Source organism: Myxocyprinus asiaticus, chromosome 9 (genome assembly GCF_019703515.2).
Source record: "Myxocyprinus asiaticus isolate MX2 ecotype Aquarium Trade chromosome 9, UBuf_Myxa_2, whole genome shotgun sequence".
Classification (NCBI taxonomy): Eukaryota; Metazoa; Chordata; class Actinopteri; order Cypriniformes; family Catostomidae; genus Myxocyprinus; species Myxocyprinus asiaticus.
Window position 1 is genome coordinate 45,103,803 of NC_059352.1, and position 12,588 is coordinate 45,116,390.

General features: G+C 38.8%; 1 protein-coding gene across 5 annotated transcripts in view; it reads left to right on the forward strand.

The window, feature by feature from the left end:
* The window catches only part of LOC127446682 (indian hedgehog B protein-like), a 53,214-nt gene extending 44,522 nt beyond the window's left edge, over positions 1-8,692 (forward strand). For 3 of the 5 annotated variants that reach the window (XM_051707814.1, XM_051707813.1, XM_051707815.1), the window contains 2 exons: positions 2,237-2,498; positions 7,768-8,692. In XM_051707814.1, coding sequence (XP_051563774.1) covers positions 2,237-2,498; positions 7,768-8,483 — 978 coding nt within the window. In that variant the 3' untranslated portion in view covers positions 8,484-8,692. Of the gene's footprint in view, positions 1-2,236; positions 2,499-5,373 lie in introns of those variants that run through there. The other 2 variants (XM_051707816.1, XM_051707817.1) reach the window with 2 other exon arrangements.
* Positions 8,693-12,588: the final 3,896 nt, after the last annotated feature.

A 12,588-nucleotide genomic window follows, 5' to 3' on the forward strand; every position in this document is an offset into this window, starting at 1 on the left:
AGTTGGCAATATGCACAAAGAAACCAAAAAAAAAAATAAAATAAAAAAATAAGAAGAATGTGGAAGTGAAAGTAGAGATTTATGGTAAAAAAACAAAAAGGACTTAAATATTGATCTGTTTCTCACCCACACATCATATTGCTTCTGAAGATATGGATTAAACCACTGGAGTCATATGGATTACTTTCATGCTGCCTTTATGTGATATTTGGAGCTTCAAAGTTTTGGCCACCATTGACTTACATTGTATGGACCTACAGAGCTGAGATATTCTTCTAAAAATCTTCATTTGTGTTCAGCAGAAGAAAGAAAGTCATCCACATCTGGGACGGCATGAGGGTGAGTAAATGATGAGAGAATTTTCACTTGGGTGAACTATATATCTATCTACCCACATAGATTGAATATCTAATAATATAATTTGTATGGCCAAAAAAAAAAAAAAAACAAAAAAAAAAACTTGAGAGATGTTACTGCCATTAATGCTGCAGTGATTTCTGACAGTACTGACAGTGAAAATCTTCTAAAGTATTAGAATGTGTTCAGGTCTTAGATCACCCAAAAATAAAAATTCTTTCATCATTCACTCCCCCTCCTGTTGTTCCAAACCTGTATGACATTCTCCTGTGGAACACAAAAAGATACATTTTTAACAATGTTAACACTGAGCTTTTCCATACAATGTAAACATTCCTTAAAAATCTCAACCAAACATCATTCCTGCATCTGCATATTCATAATTGGCACCTTGCAACTGGTTATGAAACGTGAGAATGTACATGAGATTTGAGAGCTACGGTGGAAGGGCAAGATATTCAGTGAATAATGACTTTTGGACTATTTTCATGGTGCTTTATTGATGCTTTTTTTATCCTTATTTAAGCTTGACAGCCTCTGGTCACTCTATGCGGTCATTGTATAGGAAAAGCTGTGTGAATATTCTTCAAAACAGGTCCTTTTTTTGTTCGATAGAAGAAAGAAAGTCATACAGGTTTGGAATGACCTGGGTGAGTTCATGACAGAATCTTCATTTTTGGGCGAACTATTCCTTTAATAGCATGTGAGGATGCATATTTGAGTGTGGGAGAGTGTATTATCATTGTTGATGCAATGACTGTAGTCTAAGCATGTTTTGGTTTCAGTGGCCAGGGAGACTCAACAGAACAACCAAAACACGCTGCATTGCTCTATATTTTCAAACCTCTCTATGTCTCTTTATCTCTGTCTCTCATTCCCTTTTCTCTTGTTTCTACTTTTGCTGATGCTTTTGTGATGATCTACCACTCACTCCCATCTGAGGCTAGACTTTGGTGGTCCAGTATCCAAAGAGACTAAGCACAGTTCCCCTTAGCTCTGAGACTGAGAGATGTGCAGATAGATGGTGTTTCGTACAAAAGTGCAGATCAAATCACTGACTGCAAGGTCTTTTAGGGTAGCTGTTGGGTGAAAAGATGGGTCTCCAATTTTGAGGACTGAAATAGATTGTTTGATATAGTGAGTACTTAGAATGGTGACATCAAAGAATCTCTGTCATCACTCAGCAAGCAATTTGTGACCACTTAGTTGGTGGTTATCCAGTGACCTTGCATGTCTCGTGGCCTTTAGTTTAGACAGGGATTTATCAGCCCATGGGCTCAGTGTGTATGTGCTAACCACAACTGCGTCAGTTCTACAAATGGCTGTCAGGTTTATATTTGCCTTTGCTCACCGAGTTTCTCACCTAGCAACTGCCTGCCACAGGGGTTTTGACAAGAGCGTGCTACAATCCATATTTCTTGCTGGAAATCCAGACAATGGCTTTGTGTTCTTTCTTACCAAGGAATGCAAAGCCGCCTCCTCTTTCTTTAATTGGTAACTTATGGATCAAAGTTCAGCATTCTAATGGGTTTAAATATGGTCACACTGGTCATTTATGCTATACAAACTGTTAGAAGTGCATTTTATGTATTTCATTGTAAGACATCTGTGAACTTGTTGTGAACTCATGTCACTGTGTGATGATAAATGATTAAGTTGCTCTTTTCCCCAGAAAGTAAAAAAAAAAAATGTCACAGTAACTATGGTAATGTTTTACATTAGCGATTTCCTCATTAGCTCACATTAAATGCATTGTAAATTATTAGCTTGAGAGCAGAAATATCAGAAAGAAGACTTAAAGGAATAGTCCACCAAAAAATGAAATTCTATCATTATTTACCTACTTGATATTGGGTTTTGTGCCTCCTGTCTTTTGTAGCGTTGTAAGGACAAGCTGAATTCTCTGGCCATCTCGGTGATGAACCTGTGGCCAGGTGTGCGTCTGCGTGTGACAGAGGGTTGGGATGAAGACGGCCATCACTCTGAAGAGTCTTTGCATTATGAGGGCAGGGCGGTGGACATCACTACCTCTGATCGTGACCGCAACAAGTACGCCATGCTGGCCCGTCTGGCAGTGGAGTCCGGGTTTGACTGGGTCTACTACGAGTCCAAAGGCCACATACACTGCAGTGTCAAATCAGGTAAGAGAGGGTTGATGGTGTGTGGTGGGGTTGTGGATGGGAGATTGGTAGAAACAGACTCTACAAATTAAAGGATGGAAAAACAGGGTGGGATGGTATAATCTTGGCATGAATGTAATTTGCATTTGCAACCTATTTTACATCCTTAAAGGGATAGTTCACCCAAAAATGAAAATTCTCTCATCATTTACTCACCTTCATGCCATCCCAGATGTGTATGACTTTCTTTCTTCTGCTGAACACAAACAAAGATTTTTAGAAGAATATCTCAGCTCTGTAAGTCAATACAATGCAAGTGAATGGTGGCCAGAACTTTGAAGCTCCAAAAATCAAATAAAGGCAGCATAAAAGTAATCCATATGACTCCAATGGATAAATCCATGTCAATATTTAAAAAATGATTGAAATATTTATCTGTTTCTCACCCAAAGTGATTGCATCTCTTCTGGAGATGTATATTAAACCACCAGAGTCATATGGATTACTTTTATGCAGCCTTTATGTGATTTTTGGAGCTTCAAAATTTTGGCCACCATTCATTTGCATTTAAAGGAGCTGAAAAAATTATTCTAAAAATCTTTGTTTGTGTTCAGTAGAAGAAAGAAAGTCATACACATTTGGGATGGCATGAAAGTGAGTAAATGATGAGAGAAAATAAATTTTTGGGTGTACTATCCCTTTAATCTGACGGATTTGTATTCGCAATTAATGGGCAACTGATATTGCAGGACTTTATGAAATACATCGAGAATTGATTGGATTGTGAAAAATGGACGTTACATACCAAAATGGAGCCAGGTGGTTGGAGGGCTTGAAAATTAAGTGGGATTTAATGACAGCAGGAAAGGACAGTCATTTCAGTGGTGGGGAAAGTTAGGAAACAATTTTGCTAAAAATGTACAAAGACAAATGTGCGCTGATGGAATAATGTGCGCTGATGACTTTTCACACAAGAAAACCAGCCTGATCTGATACGTGGTTTATTACATGTATTGCGGCATTTCTCAAGTGAAATGTCCACTAAGTGGCGCTAAAAGCGAGTTATGTTGTCTCCCAACCAAATTAGGTTTCTGAGGTTAAATGAACAAAACCTACCTGCCTATTCTAAACTTTAAACCTAAACTTAACCAATAGTGTCATAAAAAGCAAATGTGACATGAAAAATGCAATCGCTGAAGCAACCGCGTCATTTTGTGGTGCTTTTATGACATTTACAGCTCATGTGTCGACTCACACGCTTTTCAGGACTCGTGTCCTGGTCCTTTGCATCACAAGTGCAATGCGCTATCAGTTGAGCTACATCACAGTTTGATTGCGCTTGAACAAGCTTGTAAATGTAGTTGGTTATGTAATGCAAATGTTAAAATGTATTGCCTAGTCATGCACTATAGTAAAATTGCTTTGATGTCATAACAGCATTGTTTGGGGAACAGGGCGAAAAGACAGTGTGTATTAACTGATCATCTGCCGTTGTACTCTTGATTTTTATGAAAGTGAATAAGTAATTGTTGTAGTAGTGCATCTAGTGTTCGTTTCACCAAGAAACTGCAGCGATACGTACAACAAGCCAATTAAAAATAATTTTGAAAAAATGTATGTATAGTGATGTGATTCTATGAGACCAGGTTCGACCAGGAACATGCTGTAGGGTGGTAAATTTGGTCAATTTTGATTTCATGTTGACCCTTTTTTTTATCTAACCACAGCTAACAAAGCAACTTCTCACAGACATGAAATGTGAGAAGACGAGAGAAAGATAATATGCTGAGCAATGCAAAATAGCATGTCTAGAGTGTGATCTGTATATAGAGGGAATCACATAAGATTCCTGCTTTTAATGCACAGACTATAGGCCTAGGCCTTTTATAAAAAACCAGCAAGTTTGATTCACTCTATGTATATTTATGAGATCTTTTTTTTGTTGCTTTAAAATACTAGATTAAAGCAGCACAATCTTGTAGCACTGGGCCGTCTGATGAATGCATTTATCTCTCTTTTCACCCTTCCTAACATCTACTTTTCTCACTTTCCAACCTCTCATTTCCATGCAAGTCGACACAGGCTTCATTTTAGCTTTAGCATCTCTCATAAGCTACATGCAATTTTTTCCTTGCTAATGATACAAATTTATCAAACAGGGGCCAAAACAGTGGAAAGAACAAAATAACTAATATTCCTGTATATCATTCCTAGATGTTCTGTCATATAATTTGGATTTAGAATAAGTATAATAATAAAGATAGGACTAAAGTCATGCTCATTCACCTTTTCAGATGTTATCGTAATTTAAAGATCCCATGAAATCAAAATTTGAATTTTGAGGCTTTTAGTTCATCTATCTTAGCCTTTAGGCCATATGCCAGTGTACTCCAACAAGTTGGCAAAATAAGCGTTCAGCAGATATGCACATATAAAACGAACAGTTTTCTCTTCTGGGAAAAACGGACCAAACATTTTGATGACTCATCTTGCACTTGTATACAAAATTGTCCAATTAAATGCTATCTAAAATGAGAATATCCCTCCCCCTAATACCACCTGCCTCTGACTGGCAATAGCAAGCAGCAAATTGTGGTTCATGGTTCTGTGACATAAACTAAAGGCTAAAGCTATTTTTTTAAAAAAGGGATGAGCTCTTCAATAGGTAACACCCCAGCTTTTCATTTCAATAGGAGATATGTCAAAACCCATCAAGCTATTTCATGGGGTCTTTAAAGTTAGCTATTAGTTTGATTTACTGTTATGTCTATATATTTGCATTGTTTTATAATAAAAACAAATCCCTGACATTCGTTATCTTTGTTTTTCTCCTTTGATCTTTTCCCAACATTTTCTCTCACTTTTTCTTCTTCTTTCACCTGTCCTTCCTGCCCAGATCGTTATGCAAGTCATCTGTCCCTGTCATGATCAGATGGGACTGCAAAGCATTTATATCTATTTAATCTATAATGTATATTGTGATGTATATATTGTAATTTGTACAAAAACTCGAAGCCAAAATCTAAAGAGGCAAGATTAGTGGCAGTGCCATTCAGTTCAGAAGGCGCTCCTTCATCAACATCCCAATGAAGAGGTATAGTAGATACTGACCTAGGCTTGGTAGCACACATTAGCCAAACACTCTGAGGATGCCAAACTAATCTTATACACCAGCTCAACCAATCCTTGAGAAAGAAGCCATTGGATCAACCAATGACAAAGTTGAAGGCCAGAGGTATATGTGATGGGAAAATGTTGCTTTAACAGTATATCAGCTAGTCAGAACTGTTATGTCAAATTGTTAGAACAAAGGCTGATATAAGAAGGGTCTGTCTATACAAGGCACGCCCACTACATGTTACGCTCCCCCTTTCAAATAAACAGCGAAAATGCTGGAGTCTTGCAGCAGTTGGATTCACATTCATACACTGTGCTTGTTGTGTTTATTTGGAGTCCCGTAGCAACCCTACACCTATACCTATCCCAACCCCTAAACCGAACCCTAACCACAAAGATTTTTTTTAAAAATTGTAAAATTATGAAATATACTGCAACGTAAATGTTATATTCAATACAATCAAATTGCCGTATCACTTGGTGATGACAGTGAGGAGAAACTTGATGAAAACGAAGAGAAGAAAATGCTAAGCTAAAAGGCTAACCGGTTAGCTTGTAAGCTAACTGGAGAAAACAAAACAGAGAAATGTTCAATTTCACCATTTATATCTTCAGTTTAATAATATAATTCTTTGTAATACTTACATAGTTAAGACAACATGAATTATACAGCAATTACATAGGATTTTAAAAGTTCTTTCAGCCAGTAGAATCGCCTAATGATCCAAGGGTGGCGTTACGTTTTGAGGGACACAGACAGACGTCAGTCAAGATGTCAATTTGTAGTCTAATTCAGAATGCTAAATCGCTTTGGGTTCCCTCACAAATTTTCTAGTCGGTTTTGAAAATAGCAGTTTTCGATATAGGAGTAAAATAAGGTCTGTGTTTGTCATTACTTGAAGAGACTTTTCCGTTTTGTTCTACAACATAAATTACACACAGTCATACCTCAAACGTGAATTTTAAACAGTTTTTCAATGAATTACATATAATTTCCCAAGCATGTAAAGTTGATACTAGCTTGATGAATGACAGGTAATTTGCCTGACTTTATTTTTCTCATAATTCGAAAACCATAGACCTCACAGTAGCACCATCTTTGATTTTTTGGGAATGAAATCGAGGCTCTGAGGGATAGACTTACCTGTCTCTTCAATGACATGCACTGTATAAAGCTATCAAAAAGCTCCTAGATAACATTTCATTTTCCACAACTCATGTTGGCTGGAGTTTTTTGTCTACTGAAATTTCTTGGAAAGTTTCGTCAGCAGAACGATCCAAAAACACTTTAAACAACTGTACAACCCATTGAAGAGACTGTAAGTCTATCCCTCACAGCCTTGTTGTCATTTCCGTCAAAAATCAAAGATGGTGCTGCTGTGAATAAGGTCTATTATTCCAAAAACCTGAGAAATTCTTGAGGGAACCCATGGCTCGAAAATGCTAAGACTCTTCTATGTTTTAGTACTACAAACTATTGTAGTATATTTTCTTTTTGATCCAATATCCAATTACTATCAAGGTGAACATTACCAATACCGATACCGATACCTCTATTAAATGGATGTTTTTTTGCCGATTTCTGAGAATAAAATGTTATATTTCCATTTTTTTTAAATTCATAAGCCTAAACTGCAATTTATCAGACATCTGTATTGTTTATCATTTATTAACAACAACAGAACATTTTTAATCTTTAAAAGGGTTTTAATTTAAATTAATTTATATCAAACGAGTGCTGTGACTGAGCGCTGACTGCGATCACTTGTTTCTTTCAGCATGCCTGCTCATTCAGATGAGCAGAAGGAAAAATATGTCTGATTTATTGCAATTATTTGCTAAGATCATTAGTTAGTTTTCATGGTAAATAAATAATAAAATCACTAGTTTAGTAAAAGACATTATTATCTATATTTCTATGTGAGTATCCATCATCTTGATACAACATCAATATCGGAAGTATCAATACTTTAGGATTGATCTGCCCATCACTACTACAGACTAAACAGCTCTATACTGATCAGGATGGCTGCATTGGAAAAAAGAGGCTTGGGAATCCATTCTTTTTTCCTTTTAGAATAACGCATTCATTCCTTTCCTTTTCTTTCTTCATCTTACATTTCCTCCTGGCTCACTCTCCACCCATTCCTCCATATCTCTGTCCATCCCTCAGATAACTCAGTAGCAGCAAAAACAGGAGGTTGCTTTCCTGGTGGGGCTTTGGTGACAATGGAAGATGGAACGCAGAGACCAATCCATGAGCTTCGACCAGGTGACCGCGTTCTGGCCTCAACAGGAAGTGACGGGACTGGGGACCTCATTTACAGCGATGTCCTCACCTTCCTGGACCGTAGCCCTGTTATCCAGAAGCAATTTTATGTGATCAGGACAGAGGATGGGGCCAGCGTCTCCCTGACGGCTGCTCATTTACTGTTTGTATGGTTTGGAAACTGCTCTAGTGAGGGACAGCAAATGACAGGGGCCCTCCGGACAATATTTGCCAGTGATGCTCAACCAGGGCAGTTTTTGCTGACCGTAAATGAAGGGGAACTCAGGAAGCGTATTTCACGTATCACTGAAGTAGAGGTGCGGGAGGACCTGGGGGCTTATGCCCCACTCACTGCCCATGGGACTTTGGTGGTGAATGGCGTGATGACCTCGTGTTACGCAGCGGTGAACAGACGACAGCTAGCTCACTGGGCGTTTTCTCCTCTCCGCTTATTGTACAGTTGGACCGGACCGGATCGGATCTATAAGAATGGCTTACACTGGTACTCTCAGGTCTTACTCAGTGTGGGAACACTACTGCTAGACTCAGAACTCTTCCACCCTTGGGCCTTAGAAGATAAAGAAAGACAATGGATTGAAAAGAAAAGGAGAGAGGGGTAAACTAAGCTGACAAATGAAAGATAGTGGGATTGAAATAGTTGAAAGCTCAGGGTTTATGACTTAGTTCTATGAAGATACTGTGGGGATAAGACAAAATGAGAACCAAAAGACAAAATGAGAACCAAAAGCAGGACTTTAAAGGTGAATTGTGTAATTTATGCACCAAAAAAAAAAAAAAAAGAAAGTCTTTTCCAACAGGTTTCACAAAACACTATACCCCAGTCTTTTATTTGGCAACCAAACAGATTGGCCCGCCCCCAATCTCATGGCATTAGTAGAGACAATGTTGGTGTGTCGGGATGCTCAAACAAACAGAGCAGTGTTTTGATTGTGCCACAGAGCCCCAGTATTTACACTTTTCAGGAGAATCAACCTAAGAATGGCTAACCGATTGTTGTTTATGCATATTAAGCTGAGACAGGAAAAGGTAATTTAACAAACTGACCTTTGGTCTTTTTACAAGAATTGTGTGGGAGAACACACATTGTTTGTGCCTTATGTATATTTGTGACGCTATTCCCGTAATCTGTTATTTTTTCTCCTTTAGACGTTAGACTGTACAACTAATTTAATAACTTTTAAAAAGTTCTTAGTAATATCATTACGGTAATAAATTGTGTTTAAAGTATTTGAGTAAAGTATTTAAAAATCTATTTTTTGAAATTAAACTTTGTACAAAGTATTCCCTTTGTCTCCTATTTGATCTTTGCTAACTGCTATTTGAAATCTCTTAAATTCTTTAGTTTACTTCTACGGAGTGTTTTGTATTTCTGTAATTGTCCTGCCCTCTACTGGGAGAAAGTGCTCAGTACGGTGAAGAAGGGAAATCAGATGGGTTTACAGTGATGTAGTGAGAGGCCTAATGGGAATCCCACAAACATATGATATCACCCCATTGAAGTCAAGTCATGCCATTTTTATTTGTATAGCTCTTTTCACAACACACATCGTTTCAAAGCAGCTTTACAGAAAATCATGCATTAACAGAAAATGAAAGTGTAATATCATTGTGTAGTTTGATTAAATATGATTGTAATTTGTTTATAAAAATAAATAATTAAATAATTATTGTATTTAGAACCTCAGTGAGCAAGCTGAAGGCAACTGTGGCAAGGAACACAAAACTCCATAAGATGATGGTTAATGGAGAAAAATAACCTTGGGAGAAACCAGACTCACAGTGGGAGCCAGTTCCCCTCTGGCTAAACAACATGAATATAATGCCAATATTATTATTTATATGCAGTGCAAGTCATGGTTTAAAATTAGTAAACTAAGTGTTAAGGTCCAGTGTTTTAAAAAAAATAAATAAATATGAACTGTAAGATTAATTTCTAATGTCTTTGAAGTTCATCCTGGATTAACTGCAGAAGTTTACATAGATGCATTGTCCTTTGTTAGATGGCTGATGAAGGCTTTTGTTGGCAATTAAATGATAGTCTATGTCAGGGTTCCTCAATAGGCGGCCCGCGGTCCAGATCCGGCCCGCGAGAGACAACTGTTTGGCCCGCGCCAAAGGCCTGTTCACACCAAATCTGTGACGATTTTGCGTGATGAACCTCCGACGAAACACACAGAATCCGTGAAAAATAAAAACCAAAAACAATTTCACCCTCGTACAATAGGCGGCGTTGTTGCTATTCTACAAATATTTTCCCAGTCTCCTGCCCTGCCCAGCTGTGAATGCTAGATGAACCCTGTTAAGGCATTTATTTACCTGTTTTGGCATAACTGTTTCATTATGTTTTTTCCATGGTGTTGACGCATGTTGCATAAATATCATACTGTTTATATTTGAACATGTATTTTGCTACGAGTAAATGGACTCCCGAACCAAACTACTCTTTTTATCAGAATCAGAATCAGAATCAGAATCAGAATGAGCTTTATTGCCAAGTATGCTTACACATACAAGGAATTTGTCTTGGTGACAGGAGCTTCCAGTGTGCAACCATACAAAAACAATACAAAAACAGCTGCAAGACATAGATAATAATAATAAAAAATAAAAAATAATTATACACATATGTACAGACACACACATACATACATACATACACACATACACATGGGTAGTGCAAATATAATACAATCTGTTATGTACAGTGTAAATACAAATCTGTTATGTACAGTGTAAATACAAATCTGTTATGTACAGAGCAAATGTTTTTTTTATTTATTTTTTTTTATTCAGAGGAATGAAATGGCAGAAGAGGTTGGATGTGTTGGATAAATATAAGAAAGACTAAACTGTGTATTGCACATAGTTATTGCTCAATGGGGCAATTTAACTGTTCATGAGATGGATAGCCTGAGGGAAAAAACTGTTCCTGTGCCTGACGGTTCTGGTGCTCAGAGCTCTGTAGCGCCGGCCAGAAGGCAACAGTTCAAAAAGGTAGTAGGCAGGGTGAGTGGGGTCCAGAGTGATTTTTCCAGCCTTTTTCCTCACTCTGGAAGTGTATAGTTCTTGAAGGAGGGGCAGGGGGCAACCAATAATCCTCTCAGCAGTCCGAACTGTCCTTTGTAGTCTTCTGATATCAGATTTCGTAGCTGAACCAAACCAGACAGTTATTGAAGTGCAGAGGACAGACTCAATGACTGCTGAGTAAAACTGTATCAGCAGCGCCTGTGGCAGGTTGAATTTCCTCAGCTGGCGAAGGAAGTGCAACCTCTGCTGGGCCTTTTTCACAGTGGAGTCAATGTGTGTCTCCCACATCAGGTCCTGTGAGATGGTAGTGCCCAGGAACCTGAATGACTCCTGCTGCCACAGTGCTGTTTAGAATGGTGAGGGGGGTCAGTGTTGGGTTGTTCCCTAAAGTCCACAATCATCTCCACCGTTTTGAGAGTGTTCAGCTCAAGGTTGTTTTGACTGCACCAGACAGCCAGCTGTTCAACCTCCCTTCTGTATGCAGACTCATCATCATCTCAGATGAGGCCGATGACAGTGGTGTCATCTGCAAACTTCAGGAGCTTGACAGAGGGGTCCTTGGCAATGCAGTCATTGGTATAGAGGGAGAAGAGTAGTGGGGAGAGCACACATCCCTGGGGGGCACCAGTGCTGATTGTACAGGTGCTGGAAGTGAGTGTCCCCTGTCTCACAAGCTGCTGTCTGTCCGTCTGAAAGCTGGTAATCCACTGACAGATTGACAAGGCAACAGAGAGTTGGTGTAATTTATTCTGGAGTATAGCTGGGATGATGGTGTTGAAAGCCGAACTGAAGTCAACAAAAATGTCATATGTCCCTGGTCTGTCCAGATGTTGCAGGATATGATGCAATCCCATGTTGACTGCATCATCCACAGACCTGTTTGCTCGATAAGCAAATTGAAGTGGATCTAGAGAGGGTCCAGTGATGTTCTTCATGTGGGCCAACACCAGTCTCTCAAATGATTTCATGACCACAGACATCAGGGTGACAGGTCTGTAGTCATTAAGTCCTGTGATTTTTGGTTTCTTTGGGATGGGGATGATAGTGGAACGTTTAAAGCAGCTTGGGACTTCACACTTCTCCAGTGATCTATTGAAGATCTGTGTGAAGATGGGGGCCAGATGGTTAGCACAGGATCTAAGACATGCAGGTGAAACGCCATCTGGGCCTTGTGCTTTCATTATTCTTTATAGTCGAAAGACGTGGCTCACATCATCTTCACAGATCTTAAGTGCAGGTTGAGTAGCAGGAGAGGGGAGGAGGGGGGCTGCAGGAGGTGTTGGTGTTTGTGTGAAGGTCAGAGTGGGTGTGGGGTGTGAGATTGGGCCTTTCAAATCTACAGTAGAACACATTCAGGTTGTCAGCCAGTTGTTGGTCCACCACAGGGTTTGGGGCAGGAGTCCTGTAATTCGTAAGTTGTTTCATGCCACTCTACACTGATGCAGGGTCGTTAGCTGAAAACTTGTTTTTCAGCTTCTCAGAGTATCTTCTTTTAGCCACTCTGATTCCCTTATTCAGTGTGTTCCTGGCCTGATTGTACAAGACTTTATCCCCAACTCTGTAAGCATCCTCTTTGGCCTGACGAAGCTGATATTAAATATTAAAAATAATAATAATAAAATACTAATATTAAAAATAAGAAATCACTGGCTCACGGTCCATGGAGAATGTGGAGAT